The sequence below is a fragment of the Oncorhynchus clarkii genome, chromosome 12 (assembly GCF_045791955.1).
Source record: "Oncorhynchus clarkii lewisi isolate Uvic-CL-2024 chromosome 12, UVic_Ocla_1.0, whole genome shotgun sequence".
NCBI lineage: Eukaryota > Metazoa > Chordata > Actinopteri > Salmoniformes > Salmonidae > Oncorhynchus > Oncorhynchus clarkii.
In genome coordinates, this window is record NC_092158.1 from 61,702,855 (window position 1) to 61,729,841 (window position 26,987).

The 26,987-nt window shown below is 42.7% G+C and overlaps 1 protein-coding gene across 1 annotated transcript in view; it reads left to right on the forward strand.

The window, feature by feature from the left end:
- The window catches only part of LOC139421004 (transient receptor potential cation channel subfamily M member 4-like), a 69,092-nt gene that overhangs the window by 829 nt on the left and 41,276 nt on the right, over window positions 1–26,987 (forward strand). Inside the window, exons 2-11 of the mRNA XM_071171469.1 lie at window positions 8,716–8,777; window positions 8,971–9,148; window positions 16,953–17,127; window positions 22,685–22,854; window positions 23,280–23,457; window positions 24,294–24,358; window positions 24,577–24,816; window positions 25,426–25,528; window positions 26,274–26,392; window positions 26,669–26,968. Coding sequence (XP_071027570.1) covers window positions 8,716–8,777; window positions 8,971–9,148; window positions 16,953–17,127; window positions 22,685–22,854; window positions 23,280–23,457; window positions 24,294–24,358; window positions 24,577–24,816; window positions 25,426–25,528; window positions 26,274–26,392; window positions 26,669–26,968 — 1,590 coding nt within the window. The remainder of the gene's footprint in view (window positions 1–8,715; window positions 8,778–8,970; window positions 9,149–16,952; window positions 17,128–22,684; window positions 22,855–23,279; window positions 23,458–24,293; window positions 24,359–24,576; window positions 24,817–25,425; window positions 25,529–26,273; window positions 26,393–26,668; window positions 26,969–26,987) is intronic.

Genomic DNA, 26,987 nt, shown 5'->3' on the forward strand with positions numbered 1-26,987 from the left:
AAGGCAGTAACTGCAAAAAGTTACAGTGAACCCAATAAAAATGGCAGTAACTGCCTTTTATCTTGGTTTCACTGAGCGTTGGGCTGCAGTGTCTACTGTTTACCTTGGTTTCACTGAGCGTTGGGCTGCAGTGTCTACTGTTTACCTTGGTTTCACTGAGCGTTGGGCTGCAGTGTCTACTGTTTACCTTGGTATTATTTATTGTTCTTTGCTGATACAAGTATCAAACTATATGACACTGACAGCCACATGCAAATAAATATATGAAAACAAGTTTGTGTAAACAACAAAAAAAGGTCATGGAAACGTATTCCAGTGGGTGTACCAAGCAAGAAGGCAGTAACTGTAGTCTAGGGTCAAAGGTCACGTCAATGTCAGTTTGAATAAAAAATAATCTCATAGTAAGACAACAGATGACCACATCTCCAATGATATGCCTACAATTTTTTTTTAAACGTTGAGGTCCTTTTTCTCAGTTTCACTCTATGATCAGTTACTGCTCTTTTGCCTTAACTCTCCAACCAGAGGTAAATTGCAGTAAATAGTCTGTGACCACGTCACCTCAATGCGAGTTCAGACTTGTGGTTGTCATTTAAATATAATTCCCTCAATCGCTTTAACAAATGACTGAAATTCAGTAGTCTAGAAGTGCTTACAAGCACCACTAAACTTTTTGTAACTTAATCTTGATCTTACAGTTCCACCAAACCTGTTGTAACCTAATCTTGATATAGCCTACATTCGTCTATGCCAGGAGCTTTACATTCATTGCCAAAAATCTACCGACTCAGGGCTATAGCGTAAGGCCATTGTGTTTGGCAAATATTTTCTATATATCTGCACAACTGTAAATTGATCATAAATGGCACAGAATTCCTGTGGTGATTTGGATACAAGAATACCTTCATTTTCAACCCTTGTGACAATTACTTATTGACAATGACTATTCAGCAGGAGTTTGGGGTGCTAAGAGGTATCTCAAATGTCAATAACAGAGCAGTTTGTTATCATTTACACTGAACAAAAATATAAATGCAACATGTAGTTGGTCACATGTTTCATGAGCTTAAATAAAAGTTCACCGTAATTTTCCATATGTACAAAAAGCTTATTTCTCTCACATGTTGTGCACAAATGTTTACATCCCTGTTAGTGAGCATTTCTCCTTTGCCAAGATAATCCATCCACCTGACAGGTGTGATATATCAAGAAGCTGATTAAACAGCATGATCATTACACAGTTGCACCTTGTGTTGGGGACAATAAATGGCCACTCTAAAATGTGCATTTTTGTCAAACAGCACAATGTCACCGATGTCTCAAGTTTTGAGCATGCAATTGGAATGCTGACTGCAGGAATGTCCACCAGAGCTGTTGCCAGATAATTGAATGTTAATTTCTCTACCATAAGCCAATTTGGCAGTACATCCAACCGGCGTCACAACCGCAGACCTTGTGTAACCACACCAGCCCAGAACCTCCACATCTGGCTTCTTCATCTGCATGATCATCTGAGACCAGCCACTCAGACAGCTGATGAGGGTTTGCACAACTGAAGAATTTCTGCACAAACTGTCAGAAACTGACTCAATGAAGCTCCTCTGCGTGCTCGTTGTCCTCACCAGGGTCTTGACTTGACTGCAGTTTGGCGTGGTAACTGACAGGCAAATTCCCACCTTCGAGGGCCACTGGCATGCTGGAGAAGTGTGCTCTTCATTAATGAATACCGGTTTCAACTGTACTGGGCAGATGGCAGTGTGGGCGAGCGGTTTGCTTATGTCAACATTGTGAACAAAGTGCCCCATGGTGGGGTTATGGTATGGACAGGCATAAGCTACGGACAACAAACACAATTGTATTTTATCAATGGCAATTTGAATGCATTGAGATCCTGAGGCCCATTGTCGTGCCATTCATCCGAAACCATCACCTCATGTTTCAGGATGATAATGCAGGCCCCCTGTCACAAGGATTTGTACACAATTCCTGGAAGCTGAACATGTCCCAGTTCTTTCATGGCTTGCACACTCACCAGACATGTCACCCATTGTACATGTTTGGGATGCTCTGGATCGACGTGTACAACAGCGTGTTCCAGTTTCCGCCAATATCCATCAACTTCGCACAGCCACTGAAGAGGAGTGGGACAACATTCCACAGGCCACAATCAGCACCCTGATGTGAAGGAGAAGTGTTGCGTTGCATGAAGCAAATGGTGATCAAAGCAGATACTGATTGGTTTCCTGATCCATGCCCCTACTGAGAATACAGATGCATATCTGTATTCCCAGTCATGTGAAATCCATAGATTAGGGCCTAATGAATTCATTTCAATTGACTGATTTCCTTATATGAACTGTATTTCAGTAAAATCTTTGAAATTGTTGCATGTTGCACATTTGTGTTCAGTGTAAGTATCCACAAGTTTGCACCTATACTTGCAATAACTAGCGACATGGGCTGGGAACCCTGTGAGGTGAGATGGAAGGTGTGTATGGTGAGACTTTGGAATAGACTGTTGGATATGCCAATTGCCAGAATAGCCAGCTGGGATCTACATAGGGGGAGCATGAGCATGGGCAACCAAAATGTCTGACCTTTTCCAACTGTGAACAGTTGTATGAAACCCAAATTAAGAGAGACACAGATGCTGTTTAAAAAAGCAACTAATGATGCAATACGGAAAGAAATGGGTGGATTAATCATAAACCCAAATTGAGAACCTTTTGTTTCATTAAGGTTGCGTTTCTGTGTGAGCGATATTATGTACAACCACCTAAAAGCAAGAGATTGCTATTTGCACAGGTAAGATCAGGGGTATTGTTCCTGCGTATTGAAACAGGTGAGATCAGGGATATTGCTCCTGCATATTGAAACAGGTCGGTGTAATTGTGAAATAGAAGAGGAAAGACTATGTAACTTTTGTGATCTCAAAGAAATAGAGAATGAAATAGATTGTATCATCTATTGCCCTTTCTACCACGATATACCCTTGTTCTTATTCCTGAAAGCCCACCAGATATACTCTGGCATTGTGTGGTGAGTGATGAGTAGAAACTGAAAAGTTTTTCTGTCAATTTCCGTTCGCGGAATTTTTAGATAAAGCCTGTAATAAAATAGAAAGTGCAACCTATAATTAAATTATAAAAATAATTAGCTCCTATAAAGCAAATGGCAGGTATTTATATAGATTGTAGGCCTGTCTCACACTTAAATCTTCCCTTTGTGCTAGATTGGGTTTAAACGCCTTCCATTTCATTTTTCTGTATTCATTTATCCGGATTACATTATTATTATTTTTTTACTGCCCTAGGGTTATAATTATTGCTCGGATAACCTTATTTACAATTATGTATTGATATATTTTTCACTCTTTATGCACAGAAAATTGGAAGAATTATCTCTGTGAATCCTTGTCTATGAATCATTGTCTTACAACAGTTACAGACCATAAATGTAGGTTATGAGTAACAGTTGGCCCATACATTTTGTATGTATGCAGCCTCTCACAAACTAAACTTGTGAAAATAAGACATGATAGCCCACATGCTGGTATATATGGTACTATGCATGAAAGTCATTGATCCAAGAAAAAAAAAAAAAGGAGAGACAAGCAATTGAAGGCTGGACATCTTCAAGAGAGCAAATAAAGAGACACTAACCAGGTTTCCATTCAACCATTTCATCCAGGTGAATTACTGTACCTGACGCATTACAAAAAGTCACGACCGGGTTGATGGAAACAGGAAATGTAGGGACGTTTTCGTAAATGTCAACAGACAATTTGTTTGTTTGACATGGTGGGATCTTTTTGTATCGGTCAAATGTATTATGCACGAAATGGCGGTAGAAAAAGCCTTTTATGCACCAATATTAATTTAGTAACTATCATATTGAAGTTAACTTGGAGTCACGTGATGATATGTTGTGTGGTCCTCCCACTATGACTTGGGAAAGCATGCAGTTTATTAGGCTGCAGATGAAATAAGTTATGAACTTGGCAAAAATGCACGGTGATGAGTTTGATACGCCATTCCAATAAATATTGAGGATCTTATTCTGGTGACATAATGATTAATGTGTGGCTGTTGTTTGTTATCAAATGTATTTTATTCAGTCATCAGCAATCCCTCGAGGTGGAGGATAATTTTTTTTCACAGGTTGTTTTTAGATGGCTTGCTTGTTGTGGGTCCTGCTGTGGCTGAGCAGGCCAATCCTGGAGCCACAGACCCATCTACAGACGCTGCATGTGAGGTTGGAGGGGAGGGAAGCGTAGTTTTTCATTGGCCAGAGTTGTGAGGATGTCCTCATAGTCTATTGTAGCTTGGTGTGTAAATTGTTACCGTGTGGCTCTGTTTTGTGTTGAGTTCCCAGTTTGTTGTGTTAATATTGCATTTTTTGAGGTTGGTTTTAAGGATGTCTGTACCTTTTTTATTTTGCCCCTTTGTGTTCACCCCTGCCAGTTGCCAGTACAGCAGTTGTTTGGGCAGTGTCCTGTCCATCGGAGTTGATTTGGGATTCTATGCTTGGGATGTTGGCCTGGGTCAGGACGCAGGTCCGTCGATCCTCCCTCCTGATGTTCAGTATTTTCCTCAAGAACTGTTGCTGTCGACTTTCCAGTTTTTGAATGTGCTTTTTGTATGTCACCCACGTCTCACGGCCATAGAGAGGGTTGGGATTATGACAGCCTTTGTACACTATGAGTTTCGTGTTGGTTCTGAGGCTGTGGTTTTTGGACACGTGATTTGTCTGTTCTCCAAAGGCTGTGCTGGCACAGCATTTCCTGATCTGTATTTCTTCCTCAATGGTGACTCGTTGTGAAAGGTGACTGCCAAGGTAAGCAAAGTGTTCCACATTGTCAAGTGGTTACCTTTCCAACGTGAGTTACTATCAGATTTGGTGGTTGTCCTTGGGCAGGTTGGTGGAGCACCTTTTTGTTTTCTGTAAGTTCAGGCTCAGTCCCAGGCTCTTGTATGTTTCGGAGATGCTTTTGAGGGCAGTTTGGGGGTGTGCTTTGGAGTGAGCGATAATTGCACAGTTGTCTACATATTGGAGGTCCTTGACTGTGGTAGTTATTTGATTTTGGGGGTCCTCACATATTTTGCTGTCTTAAAATGTAATCTAAAATGAGATTTAAATCCTACATCTGTTGTGGAAGAGAAAATGCAAATGTCCTGCATTTCTACGCTGTTTTATAGGACTCCATTGGGCACAGACTTCAATTCAACGTCTATTCCAAGTTGGTTCAATGTTGAAACAATGTTGATTCAACCAGTGTGTGTCCAGTGGGCCATCTCATGCTTTTGTTCACATTTTGTCATGAGGCTGAGAATTTTTTTTGCAGTTTTACAGATAATTTCCTGCAATTCTACACATTTTTCTATCATATGCTATCTGGGGGCCCCATTCATTCTTAAATGGAAGAAGTTTGTAACCACCAAGAGTCTACCTAGAGCTGGCCGCCCAGCCAAACTGAGCAACCAGGGGAGAAGGGCCTTGGTCAGGGAGGTGACCAAGAACCCGATGGTCACTCTAACAGAGAGAGAACCTTCCAGGGAGAACCTTCCAGAAGGACAACCATCTCTGCAGCACTCCACCAATCAGGCCTTTATGGTAGAATGGCCAGACGGAAGACATTCCTCAGTAAAAGGCACGCTTGGAGTTTGCCAAAAGAACTCTCAGACCATGAGAAACAAGATTCTCTGGTCTGATGAAGCCAAGATTAAACTCTTTGGCCTGAAATTTTGGGGGAAATTCTAAAGAAGAGAGAGACTGTAGATTATCAAAAATGGAGCAGTTAACCATGCACTGCAACAGTGCATAGTTAAGGCCCAACGAACAAAGTTGGGTCTCAGCTTTTATAGAAAAAGTACAACCTCTTGTCTACAAGGCAGTTTAGCAGATGTGGGGAAACAGGGACGCAACATAGTGTAAAAGGCAATTGGGTTGTCTGTGCAGATTAAGATAGCCGAGGTTGATAGCACGAGGGCTCAAACGTATAACTGCGTTTTGTCACAGTTCACACTATAATGTGCTCCTTTCTGCAAGGTTTTATACAGCTGACTTCCTACAGTAAACTCATGGGATGTCTCACATGCTGCTGTTGCACCTGAACGGATCTGAGCTATATGCCCAGTCTTCTGACTAAGTCACACAAAGACACGTTTAGAAAAAGCACTAGTATATAACAAGAGACTATTCTTTAAGCAGTTAAACACGGGATAGCATGACTAATTATCTAATTTTCCACGACAATGCCTAGCGTCACGTCTGGAAGAAAACTGCAGCATCATGCGGTGGGGATGTTTTTCAGCGGCAGGGACTGGGAAACTAGTCAGGATCGAGGTAAAGATGAACAGTGCTAAGTACAGGAAGATCCTTGTTAAAAACCTGCTCCAGAGCACAGGACCTCAGACTGGGGTGAAGGTTCACCTTCCAACAGGACAACGACCCCTAAGCACACAGCCAAGGCAACGCATGAGTGGCTTCAGGACAAGTCTCTGAATGTCATTGCGTGGTCCAGCCAGATCCCGGACTCGAACCCATCCAACCTGACAGAGCTTGAGAGGATCTGCTGAGAGGAATGGGAGAAGCTCCCCAAATACAGGTGTGCCAAGCTTGTAGCGTGATACCCAAGAAGACTCAAGGCTGTAATTGCTGCCAAAGGTACTGAGTAAATGGTCTGAATACTTATGTAAATGTGATATCAGTTTTTTATTTTTTATAAATTTTCCAAAATGTATTTTTTGTTGTTGTTGCTTTGTCATAATGGTGTATTATGTGTAGATTAATGAGGGGGAAAAAACAATTGTGAAAAAAGGCAAGGGGTCTGAATAATTTCCGAATGGACTGTAATGGCGAATGGAGGACGCTTTTCCCATGGTTAATTTCGTGCCAGCCAAGTAGGCTATACTCCTGTTGTAAAGATAAGCAATGTGCTTAATAGTAAAGAGAAGCAATGTTCTTAATATTAAGAAAGTTTAGTAATATATGTATAGTGTATAAAGAGCTGATGGGATTCTCCTCTTTTTAATAGAGGCCATCACACTTTTTTCTCATGCAGTTGCATAGCCTATAGAAATGTTGTGCAACATGAGCTCATGGGCTCTCATGAAGTGTTTTATTTGCAAGTTTGGTAGGACACTAATGACCATCAGCAGAATCAGAGCTTGGAGAAGCCTAATTATTTACGGTGACTAAACGGTCACATGGAATTCGACTGCCTTCATGACTTGTGACCGCCGGTGTGGTGGTAATGCGGTCACTGTAACAGCCCTAGCTGTGATAGGAGAAAACCGAGGAAGGATCAACAATATTGTAGTTACTCCACAATACTAACCTAATTGACAGAGTGAAAAGAAGGAAGCCTGTACATAATACAAATATGACAAAACATCCTGTTTGCAACCAGGCACTAAAGTAATACAGCAAAAAAATGTGGCAAAGTAATACACTTTTTGTCCTGAATACAAAGTGTTATGTTTGGGGGAAATCCAATACAACACATTACTGAGTACCACTCTGTCACGTTCTGACCTTAGTTCTGTTATTATATCTTTGTTTTAGTATGGCCAGGGCGTGAGTTGGGTGTGCAGTCTATGTTGGTTTTTGAGTTCGGCCTAGAATGGTTCTCAATCAGAGGCAGCTGTCAATTGTTGTACCTGATTGAGAATCATACTTAGGTAGCCTGGGTTTCACTTTTGGGTTGTGGGTGTTTATTTTCCGTGTTAGTGTCTGTGCCACACGGGACTGTTTCGGTTTGATTTACTTCACGTTTATTGTTTTGTTCAGTGTTTGTTATTTATTAAAAAACATGAACACTTACCACGCTGCGTTTTGGTCCTCCGATCCTTCATACTACTCCTCTTCGTTAGAATGAGGATGAAAACCCTTACACACTCTCCATATTTTCGAGCATAGTGGTGGCTGCATCATGTTTTATGGGTATGCTTGTAATCGTTAAGGAGAGGGGAGTTTTTCAGGATAAGAAATAAATGGAATGGAGCTAAGCACAGGCAAAATCCTAGAGGAAAACCTGGTTCAGTCTGCTTTCCACCTGACACAGGGAGATTAATTCACCTTGCAGCAGTACAATAACCTGAGAAAAAAGGGGAAATGAGAAAAAAGAAGGAACCCGCACACTGCTCTTGATAGTATCACTGCTCTTTAATAAGCTTTACGTATCGGCCTCAGAGCTCTGACGAAGGCTGATACGTAAAGCTTATTAAAGAGCAGTGATACTATCAAGAGCAGTGTGCGGGTTCCTTTTTTTTCTAATTTTATTCAATTGTTACCACGCACCTGCAAAAAAGATAGCTCAGATGTGCGAGTTGAATTTAGCAGGACAATAACCTAAAATACCAGGCCAAATCTACACTGGAGCTGCTTACCAAGAAGATGGTGAATGTTCCTGAGTGGCCGAGTTACAGTTTTAATTTAAATTTGCTTGAAAATCTATGGCTAAGATGTATTTGTTTTATTTTTCTTACACTTTAACATTACAGAGTATTTTGTTATAGATCATTATAGATCATTGACAAAAAATAATACCCTTTTTTCTGAGAGTCACAACGTGTATGTTGACTTGGCTATTTACTAATTGCTACCAATCACCCTATTTCACTTACACTTCAACATCTGTAGGCTGTAGCCTGTTATATAACGTTAGAGAGTTCAGCAAGAGTATCTAATAGTGACAATCTCTTTCCCTCACAGAGCTGGATCCCCAAGATCATCAAAAAGAGAGTTTGCACCACATTCGTAGAGGACTCATTAAGGTACAGCCTCTCTCTGGGTCACTGAGTGGTCCATCTGTCTGACACAATACAGTTACCCAATGCAAATTGTATCTAGTCCATGCAAAGCAAATTATGTCAGTGTGTGTGTGTCTATGTGTTATCTGTTGACTGTTATGGCTGGTTGTGTGTGTGTGTCTGTGTGTATTCATGTGTATCTCTTTCTCCCTGTCAGCAATGGGGTGTTGTGTCAGTGTGGTGGTGTGCGGGAGACACACTGCTCCATCGCTACAGGCGACTTCTTCGGGGCGGCCATCGTCAGCCAGTGGGACAGCTCTCAGCACTCCTCAGAGTACCCCACCGACGCCTTCGGCGAGTTGGAGTTCGCAGGGGCCGGCAGGAGACACAGCCATGTGGGTAACACACACTCACACACATGTATGCGCATGCACATATCAACACATTTGCATACACACATGCACACACATCTCTTTTTGTAAAAAAAGCTCACAGTGTAAAATATTTCACAATCGATTATTATTGTGAGCATTTTTTAAAAACATTTTATTATTATTTTTTTTTTCATTTGGTGATCTCAGGACAGGAAACACACATGACTATATCTCTGAATATGTACATTTCTCAGTTATGGGGTTTGCATCTACTTCTTGTATAAAATGAATGAGTAAATATTAAACTATTTGTGAAATGATGTAATATGATGTTAAACCTTTAATTAACCTATTCCCTTTAAAGTTTAACTAAGTCATTGGCCCGCCCCTGTGAGCGTGATCACATGATCTGGCGTCATGGAACAGTCCTTTTCTACTGTTACGAATAAAAACCCCTCCTGAAGAAATCCTCTTCAGACCACGCGTACCTCGATGGACACTGAGGGAGCACAGGTTGAGTTTAGACCACAAAAACCTCAGTATAAGCTAAGGTTGCAATGGTTGTTGAATTCCTAACCATACCACATGGAGCATTGGCTACACGGCTGGAAATGGTTCAACTCTGAGACTATCGATCCTGAAAGAATAAGAGCAAATCTTAGATACTAATTACTAGTCTGCAGCTAGAAATTATGTCAACCTGCGAAGACCGACAACCGCCGTTCTATTCTATGAGAACATTTCTGAATGGTACTCTGAAGTATCCATTCTAACCACGAAAGACTTCAGGGAAGCAGAGAGAGACCCTCGGATGAACTTTCCAACAGTGATGACACACTGGGCGTAAATATATATTGACTGAAATTATTACCAAATGAGTGAGCGTTCATGTGCAAAGATTAGCATTTCAATTAATATAAATTATCAACTGTGTAGTGACTCTTTTTGTCTTTCCCCCCGTCTCAGTCCACACCCACTTCCCTTTGTCCACCAAGCCGTCATATCGGCTTAGCCCACTAGGGAACCTCCCCTATCATTTCCTTGTAACCATGTCTACTGTGTTGTTTGTTAATGCATTTCTGTGATTATTTAGTTAGTTAGTAAATAAATGATTAAGACAATTGATGTATGGATGATTCATAGTAAAGGCTGGGTTCGTGCAGATAACCAACAATTTACGACATTTGGAATGAGACTAACGTGAGGTTAGGAATAATTCATTAATTAGAAGACTGATCAGATATTAAAATATCTGAAGAGTTATATTCGGAAAATTATAACTTTGTAATCTGAAGATTTTCCTTGGTGCCCACACTTCCTAGTTAATTAAATTTACATGATTTGTTTAATCACGTAATAATAATTACAGAGAATTGATTTGATAAAATAACAGTCTTGACTTTAATGCCAAAGACACAACATATTATGACGCCCCGTGCAAGGAATCTAAGATAGAATTGGACTTTGCTGTTGAATTATATATATCAATTGTGCAAACAGACTGTTGTATGCGGATAGAGAAAGATATTGGTTGTGTATGTTTCCATTTGAACAAGCTAAGAAGAGTGCCTCCAGTCGTCTGCCGATAGTTAGGGCAATGAGTTATAAATTCCAGATTTAGTCCGTTAGGCCAAACGGTATGATTTCTGTCTAATTTCTAGAGCAAGGGCAGAGCCAGTAAGGTTAGAAATAAGATAGATCACTTCGGTGACTGAGCCGTCCGCCTACCGCGCTAAGACAGTGTGGTTAGGCCTCAAGCGTATCTGTATTTATGTACCGTGTCGCTCCGGTCAACATAATGCTAGCAAAGTATGCCGAATGGGTTAATGTGAGACGTCACTAGTAAACCCCCCTTTCCATGGTGAAGGGGCCCTATTTTGTGCTTGGAAGTAAGATTTATTTTACAAAGTAGGATAAACTTGCCCAAGATGCTAAGCTAACAAAGGGAAACAGTATTTTATTTTTCCTGTGTCCCGTTGAAATTCCTCCGCCTTGCGCGGCGGAAGTCCCGCCCTTTTGTACTTCCATTTGATTTCAGCTTTCTGCAATCACTGGTGGTGAAGAATCGCCAGTACATCACTTGAAAAATAATTAGGTGACACCCAAACATGGATCACGTTAAGATATTCAGCCAACTGGATATTGATGTCTCATTCAATTTAACTAACAAGTGAAATGGCCAGATGTATCTTTCAAGTGGATCTTTTAAATAATATCCAAATTGATTGGTTTTCTACAATGTGACAATTTAAACTTTTCACATTAACCTAGATCAACAAGGTTCAGGTTAATTTAAGGTTTGATTCCCAAATAGCCTATACAGGTTTTATTTATCATTAAAATAGATCAATCAGTAAAATCTGCTTTTGCAAAGCACATTTAGTAAACCCCAGTACTGGCGGAAGTCCCGCCTCCTGCGGAATCCCATGTGGCTTTGGCCTTAGGGAGAAGTGAAGTTTGACCAGGAGCACTCACTCCAGTTAGAGGGTGCATTATCTGGTATTGGAGCGTTGAGAGATGACGCACAACAACGTTTTCTACCACAAAACCACGATTCCAATAACCTCCGCAGTCGAAATAACTGTAAAGTGCGTAGTCATCAAAACGACTACCGCTACAATCGACCTGTTCGCTACGTTCCTGCCCCCAACCCACACAAAGTGTCAGAGCACACGGGTAACAAAGGGTTGAAGGACGGTCAAAACGTAGACCAATGTTCTCCAGAAGTTCCACTATGTGAAGGACTAAAGCCAGAACATTTTGAGAAAAGGGTTAAAGATAAGTCACAAGGACTAGACGGGGAATTACCGGACACCAGGTCCGCAGGAATTAACACCGATAGCAAGGACGTTAAAATTCAAATTTCTCCCGCTCTCACTCGAGACCCTATCCAGGGCCCGCTTGATCAAGAAACAAGCCCACGGGCTTTGTCTATAGACTCTGATACAAAGGTTGCAAAGTTAAAGGTCAAACTCTTCGTTAAAGCCAAGCCCACTCAAAATCTGAAGAGTCGATCTGCTTCCACCTTGAACAGAAATGGCACATCACGTCGTTGTGAACGACCACTCCGCTTTGTGGGGAATATGTCCACTAAACACGAATCTAAACGCCCATACCTGGAAACAGTCCTGTAAGATTGCTTAACTTGTCATGCGTTAATTGATTCGGGCGCGACAATATCGTCCATCTCTCAAACAATGTTCAATGATCTCAAAAGGTCTTTGAATCCAACTAAACGTTGGTTAAAAGTGGAACAATGTGACTCTACACTTCGAGGGGCCCCTCAGACTACTTCACCTCTCACATTGAGAGTCATGCTGAAACTTCACTTCCAGGATGTATCGCTCGTTCACCCTGTGTATGTTACCAGCCTCGAATCTGTACCCCTGCTACTTGGAGCAGACTTGATGGATCGGTTACTCCCATTGATGGATTGGAAAACCAACCAGGTATGGTCAAAGGCCACAGTGCCTTCTCCACTGACCACACTGTCCTCCCATAACTCTAGCTGCAATGCAGTCATTCACGAGGGGTATATGTCGAAAGCACCCCTTGGGAAAAAGACGTTTAGAAACCTCTTGGTGCAGAATCCGATCCAAGGAGATATTACGACACATTCCATCAGCAAACCTAATTCACCATTCTTTTCATGATTTCGAGCCAGCTGTCTCTGTGAATTAGCAACTTCCCTCCTCCTTGCAGTCGTGCAGTACGGTAGTTGAGATTAACTTCTCTTGCCATTCGGACACTTCCGCAAGCACTGCGGTCGTCTCAGCAAGAAAAACATTGATGCGCAGAGTATACTCTGCTTCCGATGATACACCTTCGGCTTTGTGGGGGACTGTCACCCCTTACAATGACACTAATGGTGTCAGTCCAGCAACTGACCAGATGACTCCCACTGGTGAAACACTTTGCGATATCACAGACCGATATCCTTGTCTCAGTTCACAGGTACTGAAGAGGTTGCCACACGCGGACGTGGTGGTGACTTGACAGGCCTCGACAGCCACTGAGCGTTTTGAAGCACAAACACCAGGAGATTTGGTTGAAAGGTTACAGCCATTCTCATAACAACGTGGCCGTTGACAACTCGTACATAGCGTCCAACCTTTTCATTTGCGCCTCGGATACCAACCCCACCCGCTCACCTTCCAGGTTCACCTTCCAACAGGACAACGACCCTAAGCACACAGCCAAGACAACACAGGAGTGGCTTTGGGACAAGTCTCTGGATGTCCTTGAGTGGCCCAGCCAGAACCCGGACTTGAAGCCGATCAAACATCTCTGGAGAGACTTGAAAAAAGCTGAGCAGTGACGCTCCCCATCCAACCTGACAGTGCTTGAGAGGATATGCAGAGAAGAATGGGATAAACTCCCAAAATACAGGTGTGCCAAGCTTGTAGCGTCATATGCAAGAAGAATACCCAAGAAGACTCGAGGCTGTAGTCGCTGCCAAATATGCTTCAACAAAGTACTGAGTGTCTGAATACTTATGTAAATGTTATATATCTGTCTGTATTTTTATTTTTATAGCAAAAATCTTTTAACACCTGTTTTTGCTTTGTCATAATGGGGTATTGTGTATAGATTGATGAGGGGGAAAAACTATTTCATAAATTTTAGAATAGGGCAGTAACGTAACAATGTGGAAAAAGTAAAGCGGTCTGAATACTTTCCAAATGCACTGTAAAAGTAAATTGAAGGGATAAGATCAGGGCAACATTGGAAATTATGGAAAATAATATTCCCATTTGGGGAAAAGTCCATTTCAGCAATATATTTACCCTACCATGGGCCCCTGCCAATGGAGGCTGGTGGGAGGAGCTATAGGAGGATGGGTCATTATAATAGCTATAATGGAGTAAATGGAATGGTATCAAACATATGTAAACCACATGTTTGACTCTGTTCCATTAATTCCAATTCAGTAATTACAATGTGCCCATCCTCCTATATCTCCTCCCACCAGCCTCCACTGGCCCCTGCCCATGATGGGCTACCACTTTATCTAAAGATAAGACTGGAACAAAAAGGGCTATTATTATGAACTACGAAAGCCTATGTCAGTGGAAGTCAGCTGTATTGAAAGTACTTAACTTATGACACACCTGATTGAAAAGTGTGGGGGAAATGCAAGTGGCCCTAGTTTCTATACTATTTTGCTAGCTACGGTAGCGCTGCCCGGGCAACAAACCCTCTACAAAAATGCGGTATAGTCAGTGACATCTCAGGTGAAATGTATAGAACATTACAAGTGCAAATGTAATGAATAGAGTTACTACAATTTCCTATTCTACTTGGCAGATAATTATATTTGTTCTAGACAAAACATTTATATCCCCCTGGACATCCCTCCTCAAGCAATTGATTAGTTGAATCAGGTGTGATAGGACAAAGATATGCAACAGCTAGTGGCCCTGGAGGAACGGAGAGGCGCGGGGGGCTGCCTTAATCGACATCCACGCCATCGGCACCTGGGGAACATTGGGTTAACTGCCTTGCTCAGGGGCAGAACAACAGTTTTTTTTTTACCTTGTCAGCTCGGGGTTACTGGCCCAACACTCCTACCCGCCAGGCTAAGAAAAGGGGGAGGGTGGGTGTTGTTAATGTTTTGTTCGCACAGTCTATAATGGCAATATGAAGGAATATAAGTTTGGCAGTGCTGATGAAGATTGGAGAGGGTCGATTCCCATTGCTGCCCTGTCGGCAAGCAACAGGGACTTGAATTTGATGCACACTGCTGATGGGAGCTAATGGAGAGTGGGAAGGAGTTTTACACAGTCTGGTAGGGGGACACAATGGAGTTGTTAACCATGGCCGAGGTCTTGGAGCAGGCACGCTTTTCCAGTGAGGAAGAGCAGATTATCTTGCTTGAGGTGGTAGGCTAACATCCAATCTGCTAGACATGCAGAGTTAAGTGTCTTTTCATCTAGAGGGAGAGAACAGAGAGATAATCATTACGACTCGATCAGACCGACAGCGTCATTGTGTTTTGGTACACCAGAAGAACATTAATTCAGAACGGAATGCTGTGTTTGCCTTGCAGCGTTGGCATGGTGCATACATTGTATAAATCTGTCACGTTGGTATAAGGATCGGGAGACAGGTGCAGGAATGCGTAATAGGGGTTATTATTTACCCAAATTACAGCGTGCCATGTAAAGGCATGAGGACGAAGAACAAACAAACACGTATACAAAACACAAGGTTGAGACCAAAGCAAAAGAGCCAGGAGTACCTTGAATAAATTCACAATGGCACAATGATTATCACACGGGACGAGATCCGTAATCATCTGCGCAATCCACAATGGCATGAAAGCCAAAACACACAACCAACGGACATTGGAACAATTATCGACAGGACAATGGTGAACAAAGGGCACACTTATACAATTACTAATCACTGGGAATAGGAACCAGGTGTGCGTAATGACAGTTCCCGGAAGGATCCGTGACAAAATCTAACGTATGCATCAAATTGTATGCGTAGACTTAACATAAATAGTAGGAAAAAGGTGAATGTTTTTTTGCACACGTATCCCATAAACATGTTGGATTACATAATGAAACAGGTTTGAGAGCTGATCGAGGCGTTAGGGAAACTCGGTGTGATTGGGAAAGTCTCCTCAACATTTACGTCTGGTCTCAAATCGCTCCCTACCTCTTCCCTTGGTCCTAGCCACCTGTAAGGTGTGAGATCCATAATTGCACTGCTTATAACCTACCTTCCCAGACCTGCAAACATCGAAGGATTGGGGGCAAGGGGGAGGGAGCGATTTAGGACTAGCGGAGGGAGCAATTTGGTACTGGCATTACAAAGCATTTAGATCTAGCTTTCTTGCCTGGTCTTTGAGAAGTCTTGGGTTTTTAATCAAGTGCACAATTACATAATATACATTGCTCTAATATAACCATCAACTACATGTTAGGACTAGAACCACAAAATAGGTTGACATGTATTCATATTTTGAACAGTAACAAAGCGATATGCATCTATTCAAATGATTTGCCATGGATATAAAGCACACCACACGTCATTGTTGTTAACAATTGGAAAATGGCAAGGAAACTGCAAGCGACAGCACAAAGTCCTATATGGCAATACTTTGAGAAGTTAATTCAGAAGGTGGTGAAATGCAAACTTTGAGAGGCGGAATTGAGATACAGTAACGGTAGTAAAGGTGCAATTCTTAACCCTCTGAAAGAGACACTCCATGAGACCCAAACCGTTGCTGGCAGCAGTGCAGGCCCCCAACAATGGACATAAGACATCTTCACATGAAATTAAATCAATTGTCACGAATCGGCTCTCCGAAAAATGTGGGTGGATCTGGTTGTGGAGAAAAATCGGTCCTGATGTCAGATATCGGGTTGGGCTCAGAATTGAAATTCTGCATTGTGAATTCACGTGGAATTTTATGAATCTTCCTTACCGTTTTAACAAGAAAAAAAGTTGTTTAAACGTTAAGAAAACACTTTTTTCCCCATGTGTCACATGATTTAACAGTGGTGAGATACTGTATGAGGCTGTCGCAGCAGAACGTCTGTCTGGCATTTTATGGAACCATAGCAGAGAAGTCTGTGTTCTGGCAGTGCTGCCAGGCCTCACAACATTGGCTCAGTCAGACGGAATGTTCTCACCTGTACCGATATCTCTTCGCCTCTGAATAGCTACACTATAGGCAAAACAAGCAACTAGCTAGGAGCACTTTATGTAGCATAGGTATTCATAAACCACCACAGCCGCTTGATCATCATAACGTTATTGTGTGGCGATACTAATTGTCCATTTCTTCCTCTCTTCTCTTCCTATTGGTCAGTTCCTGCGTTTGTCATGCGACACCCCACCTCATATCATGTACAGCCTGATGACGGCCCATTGGGGGGTGCCCTCCCCTAACCTGGTGGTTTCTGTGGTGGGTGGTCGCGAGAAGGTCAAGCCCTGGGTCAGGGAAGTGCTGAGACAGGGGCTGGTCAGGGCGGCACAGAGCACAGGTGAGACACACACACACACACACACACACACACACCCTGGTGTCCTGGGTCAGAGGCTGGTCAGGACGGCACAGAGCACAGGTGAGACACACACACACACACACACACACACACACACACACACACACACACACACACACACACACACCCTGGTGTCCTGGGTCAGAGGCTGGTCAGGACGGCACAGAGCACAGGTGAGGACAACGCCCACTGTTTAACCTATTTGTTTAAAATATCAATAATTCATATTGAGATGAATGGGTCCAGTCTCTTTAACATACAGGAATAATGCATAATGATGTGGTTATAATGCATTATACACATTGTCATAAGTATCTAAGAACCCCTTTTGATGTCTTGAGTTGTTTAGTAACCATTTGTGATGGGATTAAGGAAGCTGGTGCTAGTTCCTACTTCACAGTAGGGCTGTTATTTTTATTATGTATCCACTTTTTTGGTGACAACATGATTCCATTTGTGTTATTTTTATTATGTATCCACTTTTTTGGTGACAACATGATTCCATTTGTGATTCCATTTTGATATCTTCACAATTATTCTACAATGTAGAAAATAGTAGATAAAGAAATGTGTGTCCAAACTTTTGACTGGCACTGTAATGATATGTAAAACAAATTACAAGCCTAGTTTAGCTAAGGAGAAAGCACTAAGCTATATAGGGGTGCATTCAGTTGTTTGCTACATTGTGTGAACATTTGTACTACATGACAGATTTCCCCAAAATGTTCTTCAATGTTTTTTAACAGACTTTGAGGTACGTTTGCTCTGTTTAGCAGTTGTGGCTTGAAGCAAATGAGCAACGCATTCTCAAACATATTCATAATTTGTAAAGCGTAATTTAGCCATTCTGTAACAAAAGCGGTGTGGGAGGAGCGCCCGTCTCAAAAAGTACAGTAATCTGCGCCTCCCGGTCATGTTGTCAATTACTCATTTGGAAGGCAGAAAAAGCCTTTTCTATCAAAAGTAAACACTTTTGCATGTGGAAACAAAGAATCTTACTTATGTGCTTAACCTATGTCGCTTTTGTTTTCAGCCGACTTCGTCGTCGGTCAAAACGGGGCACTTTGCTCATGCCCAGGAGGTGGCCCGATTCGAAATTGAATGCAATCAACGTTCACTCGCTTCACCCAGTGCATGCCTGGGTCATTGATAGAATCCCCTCACTTTTCAACACACAACCCAACCCCTCCCCGTTTTACTGGCCGTTTAATGAATGTTGCACACCGTTTTTTTCGTACTGAATGCAGCCAGGGAGAAAGACAGGATCCTTCCTGGCTTGCCCTGATTGGCTGAGCTAATGGAGTGGCTGGACATGCCGAGAGATGAGTCCTGATTGGTCTTTCATGTCAGACTTCTGTCTATAACAGATTTGAGGCTTCCAGGGTTGCGTTCAGTGCGACAGAATGGTGTGCAAAGTTGAATACAACGGAAACGGTACTGTACTGAAAGACCAGTTGAAAAATGTTTCGATTATAGTGGCCCAGCTTCAATGGTGTGTTGCACAAGTTTCAGATGCTCAAACTCATATTGGCCAGGCCACACCTAACAAACGGGAGCAAACGTACCTCAAAGGAAACGTGTCGTTCAGTTCAAACCGTCATGCAACGTAGAAAACGTTGAAGCAAACAGAACATACCGCTGGCCAGTATGTAGGTAATCTTTGTTACTGCCGATTTTTGGACAACTGCAAAAGTGTTGCTAGCTCTCAACAACATTGCTGCCCTGAATTTAGCTGGCGCTATCGTCAAAGCTCAGTGGTAGAATGGTTTAACCTTTCATGTTGAAAAACAATATCCCACGTACAGTATAAATACAGTAATGTATTAAATAAATCGCTCCGCCATTACCTGGTAGCTAAAATTCTAATAGTTAGCCTAATTTCAGTTTATGTGACAAAACAAGTCATTGTGTAGAGAATCATTGTACCATCTTAACCGCTGTGAAATATATTTTCCATAACCAAAAATGTTGTATTTTCTGCTCTTTGAAGCTGGTGTACAAAATCGAAAATAAAAGATGCAAAAAAATAATCTTAAAAATGGTAAGCATAGAAATAGCCAACATAGAATGGATCTACAGCTTCTTAGACTTGCTTTCAATGAGAATGAAATATCTATAACTCACATTTATGTGTGAATTTGGTCAGGTTGCCCATAAAGTTACATATTGTAGCTTTAAGTGTAAAAACAAATGTTTTGAGAAAAATAATGTTTTTTAGACACGTGCAAACTTCATGGAGTAGGCCATTCAAGAAGTTGGTCTGATGGTGCCCTCTGATGTCATCAGCCTCCCCCTTGCTTAAAAAACAAGGAGCAAAAAAAACAAGGAGCAAAAAACAAGGAGCAATAGAGAACAAAAGAGGAAAGACAACAATTAAACAGGAGTAGGAACTGGAGGTTAGTTTCTGGAGGACGCCTGTGGCGTACTGCACAAGCATTGAATAGTCGCCGCGATATGCAACTTTTCAGGGATGTCAGGAACCAATACACACAGTCAGTTAGGAAAGCAAAGGCTAGCTTTTTCAAACAGAAATTTGCATCCTGCAGCTCTAACTCCAAAATGTTCTGGGACACTGTAAAGCCCATGGAGAATAAGAGTACCTCCTTCTAGCTGCCCACTGCACTGAGGCTAGGAAACACTGTCACCACCGATAAATCCACGATAATTGAGAATTTCAATAAGCATTTCTCTATGGCTGGCCATGCTTTCCACCTGGACCCAAACTGTTACAAACCTATATCCATCCTGCCCTGCCTTTCCAAAGTCTTTGAAAGCCAAGTTAACAAACAGATTACTGACCATTTCGAATCACACCATACCTTCTCCGCTGTTCATTCCGGGTTCCAAGCTGGTCATGGGTGCACCTCAGTCCCACTCAAGGTACTAAACAATATCATAATCGCCATCGATAAAATACTTTACTGTGCAGCCATCTTCATCCACCTGGCCAAGGTTTTCGACTCTGTCAATCACCGTATTCTTATCGGCAGACTCAACAGCCTTGGTTTCTCAAATGACTGCCTCGCCTGGTTCACCAACTACTTCTCAGATAGAGCTCAGTGTGTCAAATCGGAGGGCCTGTTGTCTGGACCTCTGGCAGTCTCTATGGGGGCACCACAAGGTTCAATTCTCGGGCCGACCCTTTTCACTGTATATATTAATGATGTCGCTCTTGCTGCGAGTGATTCCTTGATCCACCTCTACGCAGACGACCCCATTCTGTATACATCTGGCCCTTCTTTGGACACTGTGTTAACAAACCTCCAAACGAGCTTCAATGCCATATAACTCTCCTTCCGTGGCCTCCAACTGCTCTTAAATGCTAGTAAAACTAAATGCATGCTCTTCAACCAATCGCTGCCCGCACCCGCCCGCCCGACTAGCATCACTACTCTGGACGGTTCTCACTACAACTACTACAAATACTTAGGTGTCTGGCTAGACTGTAAACTCTCCTTCCAGACTTGTATTAAGCATGTCCAATCCAAAATTACATCTAGAATCGGCTTCCTATTTCGCAAACAAAGCCTCCTTCGCTCACGCTGCCAAACATACCCTCGTAAAACTGACTATCCTACCGATCCTCGACTTCGGCGATGTCATTTACAAAATAGCCTCCACCACTCTACTCAGCAAACTGGATGCAGTCTATCACAGTGCCATCCACTTTGTCACCAAAGCCCCATATACCACCCACCACTGCGACCTGTATGCTCTCGTCGGCTGGCCCTCGCTACATATTCGTTGCCAGACGAATATGGCTCCAGGTCATCTATAAGTCTTTGCTAGGTAAAGCTCCGCCTTATCTCAGCTCACTGGTCACCATAACAACACCTACCCGTAGCACGTGCTCCAGCAGGTATATCTCACTGGTCATCCACAAAGCCAACATCTGCTTTGGCCGCTTTTCCTTCCAGTTCTCTGCTGCCAATGACTGGAACGAATTGCAAAAATCTCTGAAGTTGGAGACTTATATGCCCTCACTAACTTTAAGCGTAAGCTATCTGAGCAGCTCACCGATCACTGCAGCTGTACACAGCCCATCTGTAAATAGCCCATCCAACTACCTACCTCATCCCCATATTGTTTTTATTTACTTTTTTTGCTCTTTTGCACACCAGTGTTTCTACTTGCACATCATCATTTGCACATCTATTACTCCAGTGTTAATTTGCTAAATTAGAATTACTTCTCTGCTATGGCCTATTTATTGGCTTACCTCCTTACTCCATTTGCACACACTGTATATAGATTGTTCTATTGTTATTGACTGTACTTTTGTTTATCCCATGTGTAACTCTGTGCTGTTTTTTGTCGCCCTGCTTTGCTTTATCTTGGCCAGGTTGTAGTTGTAAATGAGAACTTGTTCTCAACTGGCCTACCTGGTTAAATAAATAAAAAAATGCCACGATGACTCACATGCTGACTCTGGGTGGGGTTAAGGTGCGTGGGTGGGGTGAGCTAAAGTGAACAATGCTGAATAGGCGTAAACAAAGAGGCTTTCAAAGGCTTTTTCTTCTACTTGTCTCCTAGTGGGTTAACAAGTTCATCAACTTTCAAAGCAGCATAACTTTCCCATGTTTCCTACATCTACAGTGTATATACAATTTCGAAGTTCAGACAAAGATGGTGAATAAATTAAGGCGTTTACCATTGGAAGAAAATTGTAAATTCTGGTCTACTTAACTGGGTGTGTCTCCCACAGAGTCTGGTCTACTTATTTAATTAATTTTCATTGAACCATAAAAAAAGATAAATCCAGCTAGTGGGGTGTCTTGCTTCCTCTTCCATCTCTGTCTCTGAGTCTCCTCCTTCTTCTCCTCTGGCTGTACTGGTTCGAAGTTCACAAAACACAAGACCATCTAGGCCAGACAGTTGTTTGTTAAAGCAAGGCAGGAAAATAAGCATGTTCAGCCATAAAGCATTATAAAGTTTGCAGACACAGCAGTCGTAAGAGGCAAACCAGTAGGTCAGATGAGAGCTGATCCAGAGAAGGAATAGAAGTGCGTAAGTGAGCAAACAAATTGAGTATTTGAAAGAAAACATTTCTGGGCCTGATTCCAATACATGGTGGCATCTTTCACTGCCATTAAATGGACAAAATTACTTTTGAAGGAAAGATGGAGGAAAGTAATCTGTAGCACCTGTGGTCCTCTGCAGCTCAGTTGGTAGAGCATAGCGCTTGCAATGCCAAGATAGTGGGTTTGATTCCTGGGACCACGCCCATACATAAAATGTATGCATGCATGACTGTAAGTTGCTTTGGATGAAAGTGTCTGCTAAATGGCATATTATATTTATATATTAGGAAAGGAAGGATGTGTAGAGTACGTATTTGCACAGTTCCCTTGACTCATAACCAACAAACTCCTTATCTGTCTATTGTTTACTGTCCATTGTCTATCATCATGTGTTGCGCTGTTGGTAAGAAAGTGTGCTTGCTATGGCATATTATTATTGTGTCATAAACATTTCTCGCTCCCCACATTTCTCCCTCCTCTTCTCTTTCTCCCTCCATCCCTCCCCTCTCTCCCAGGGGCGTGGATAGTGACGGGGGGGCTGAGGGAGGGGGTGGGACGTTGTGTTGGGGAAGCAGTGAGGGATCATGCGGCGGCGGCCTCCTCCCTGTCCCAGAAGAAAGTCATCGCTGTGGGCGTGGCCCCCTGGGGCCTCGTGCACAACAGACAGTGGCTCATCAACTCTGAGGTACACGCACACATATGTGCACACGCAGACACACAAACACAAATGCACACACACACATGGCGTGACGTCACAGGCACACATACACATACACTGTTCAATGTATATAGAATTAAACATGCACAGACACATACACTCATACAGTAGCTCCCCTCTGCTTCTCACCCTTTGTCACTCAACAAAGCAAAGCCACAGGAAATCAAATAAATAACAATAACGAGGAAATTGTATTACACAAGGGAAGGTAATCACAATGCTCTCTCTCTCTCGCTCTGTCTCTGTCTCTCTCTCTCTACCCTCCTTTTACTTCCCCGATCTCACTCCACCTCTGCCTTTATCCTTCTCTCCGCCTCTGATCCCCTTCTCTATCTCTGCTCTCTCGCTCTTTCTCTCTCTCACTCTCTACCCTCCTCCTCTTCCTCTCTCAGGGTAGTTTTCCAGCACGGTATTATGTCCAGAACACGTCCCATGACTCGTGCTGCCTGGATAGTAACTACCAGGCCTTCCTGCTGGTGGATGATGGGAGTGTAGGCCGGCGGGGAGGGGAAACGGCCTTCCGGGCCAAGATGGAGGACTACATCTCCCACCAGCGCACAGGCATCTGGGGTGAGACTCAGTAGTTACATACGCGCATGCACGCACACATGCGCATAGATACACACACCCACACTTATAAGACTAGCCCCCAGGTGTACAGGTGGCGTGCAGTATGTTTAAGCCACCCATTTAATGTGTACTTCTGTATGTTCAGATCAACAATATTACTTTTCTTATCAGTGTTAAGCTAAGGCTTGAGGCTAAGCCGTAATGAGCATTAAAGGGGACCACTGAATGGTGACTCCTTGCTTGCGGTTGGAAAATGCGACTAGATGTAATTCAATCAGTAGAACCACAGCCATGTTGATAGCTAGATGCGATAAATCCCATATCCTATTACAACGTATTTACAAAACTTGATTTCATTCTCATAACGTTCGAGTACGAGTTTTCACATGTACCAACGTCCTTTGCGATATGATATAGCCTTTAATACTCTGTGATGCTCGTGTAACTCTTTTGTATTGCTTATATTCGGTGGGTGATTTATACATTTCAGGAAGTAAGACTAAAGGTTCATCCAAAGTTGAACTCATCTGGCGAACAACCCATGGGAGTTTATTTTGTTTCTGTTGACATCATGACCATACAAGGCAATCTCCTACTCTCTTTTGTGTAGCATCCCTTTTTTTTATTTTTTAGGAAATACATTTGACTCGCTGATCCAAACCCATGATGCCTGTGGAAAAATATATATTCTTATAAATATTCTTATGACTAGTAAATCATGAAACATTTATGGATATTCACTGTGACATCTGATCAATGACTCATGACTAAAAACTTGATTTTATGGACTTCTCCCATTTGTCCTACACCCCTTCCCTGTACCTGTTGTTTTCCAGGCAGTGGCAGTATAGATGTCCCTGTATTGTGTATGCTCATCTCAGGGGATGCTGCCATGCTGGAGGTAAGCTATGGCAACATCACTATCATAACTATGACTTGCTTTACTTTTCATGACATCACTAGGCCTATAGTACATTACTGTGCATGACCAGAACATTCTCGTTAACCCCTCTTTCTCTCTCTCCTTCCGTTTTGAATTTCCCTTTCCCTCTTATCTCTCCTTCTTTCACTTTCTCTCACTCTCTTCTGCTTTTCGCCCTCCCTCCCTCTCTCCCTCAGAGGGTGGATCTCTCTCTGAAGAAGGCTACTCCCTGGCTGGTGTTGAATGGTTCTGGTCCAGCGGCGGATCTCATCTGTGAGCTGCTGGATGCACTGTCAGCCGGGCCCATGAGCCCCCCCTCTCCCCAGTCAGAGGCTGAGGGGAGCGAGAAGACCAGTGCGGAGCTGCGCGACAGGGCCCGTGAGAGGGTCCGGAGACACTTCCCTGCCAAGGCAGATCTGGAGAAGCTTGTGGACAGGGTGAGTGTGTGTGTGTGTGTTTTATGTTATTTGTCACGTGCACTGTTTACAGCAGGTATAAAAGGTACAGTGAAATGCTTGTTCGCTGGCTCCCTCAACATTGCAGTACAATAATCAATAAGAAGAAGTAACAACAACAAAAAAGTAATAGAAGAGGTAGTATACATAGTAATGTGTGTGTTTGTGTGTGTCTGTAATTAAGCAAAAAGGCCTGGGGGGGTGTGGTATATGACCAAAATACCACGGCTAAGGGCTGTTCTTATGCACGACCCAACAGGGAGTGCTAGGACACAGCCCTTAGCTGTGGAATATTGGCCATATATCACAAACCCCTGAGGTGCCTTATTGGTATTATAAACTGGTTACTAACATTATTAGAGGAGTACAAATAAACGTTTTGTCATACCCATGGTATACGGTCTGATATAGCACGGCTTTCAGCCAATCAGCATTCTGGGCTCAAACCACCCAGTTTATAAAAGTGTGTATACATGTACAAGCATCCACACGCCTGTCTATGGGTGTTGGTGTGTGAAAGAGAAAGCAAGTTTGAGTGATTAAGTGACTGTCATACTGCTCATCTCTTTCTTTTTCGCTTCCTCCCCCAAGGCTCTGAGTATCTATAAAAACAGAGATCTGATCACAGTGTTCCACGGGGAGCAGGAGAGTTCTGATGATTTTGACACAGTGCTACTGAAGGCTCTTGTCAGAGGTAGGGGTGCGTGTGTGTATGCGCGTGTGTGTGTATGGAGTGTGTGCATTTGCTATCTGTTGAGAGATATGTTCAACATGATCCTGGTCAAACTAATGTGGTGGTTAATTTCTTTACTATCAAATGAGGAGAGGAACTTATCACGCAAGTCAGAGTTATACTTAAACTAGATCTATATTTACTTATTAATAACGGAGCAGGTCAATACAACACACACATACAAAGTGAATTGATTGAGTGCTCTGCGATAATGATGGGTGGTCGATGAATCACCCTCAGATATTTCGTTGAGAGCCCAGAGAGAAAGAATACAACACCTTTTTATAGCAAAGTAACTACATCCTCCTGAATGTTCATGACAAACAACAGATGTATGGAATGGGTCACAAGGTTAAGGTTTGTATGAAAGATACTAATAATTCACATCAGACAGTGTCTGCTGTAAAGACTGTTCTCATTGTGTAGAAACCAGGGTCTGGCTCCAACCCATCTCTCCCTGGTACCTTCCAGTCAAACCAGAGCAAACTCCCTCCCATGAATGGAATGTGGCCTCGGGCATCGTACATCTACTGTCAACATTAAGCCCCCAGAGGCCCATTCTCAGTAGAACACACACAGATTAGAGTGTTCTAAGAACCCCCTATTCTGTTGCATAAAACAACCATTTGATGCAATAACAGTATTTATAACATCATCTTGTAATTTCTCTCACACTAATCATTCGTTCTATGTATTTGTCTGTCAGCCAGTAAACGTGTGTCCAGCGATGCCAGTGAGTACACAGAGGAGCTGAAGCTAGCAGTAGCCTGGAACAGGGTGGACATCGCTAAGAGTGAACTCTTCAACGGAGACATCCAATGGAAGGTGAATTGCTCCTCACTTCTAATGCCCCTGTTTAAGGAATTTATTATATTCAAAACAGGCAGGCAGAACAGACAGACAGACAGACAGGCAATCCGCTTCACAAATTGGAAATGTAACAGTATAGAGAAAATAGGCTGGTGGAGAAGGGAAGTTGGAAATTGATTCAATTCGTGAAGTGTTCCTTAATTTTCTCAATAGTATTGTTTAAACTTTGACAGACAGACAGATCGACAGATAGACATGTTTATAAAAAAACACCATTCTATCGTCCCGCAGTACGAGGACCTGGAGGACTCCATGACAGATGCGCTGATCAACGACAAGCCCCAGTTTATACGTCTCTTCAACGAGAACGGCCTCAACATCCTGGACTACCTAACCTACAGGCATCTGGAGGTCCTGTACCGCTCGCTGTCCGACAGTTCTCTGGCCTTCACTCTGCTCCAGCGGCTTCTCACAGAGAGACAGGGCCTGGCCATATGCTCTCCGAAAGAGGCCTTAGCCCTCAAGAGCCCCCAGAACCCCATGAGCCCCCTATCAGGACCCTCCTCTGTCAAAGAGCTCAGCTTGTATGAGGTGAGGAGGGGTTAAGGCT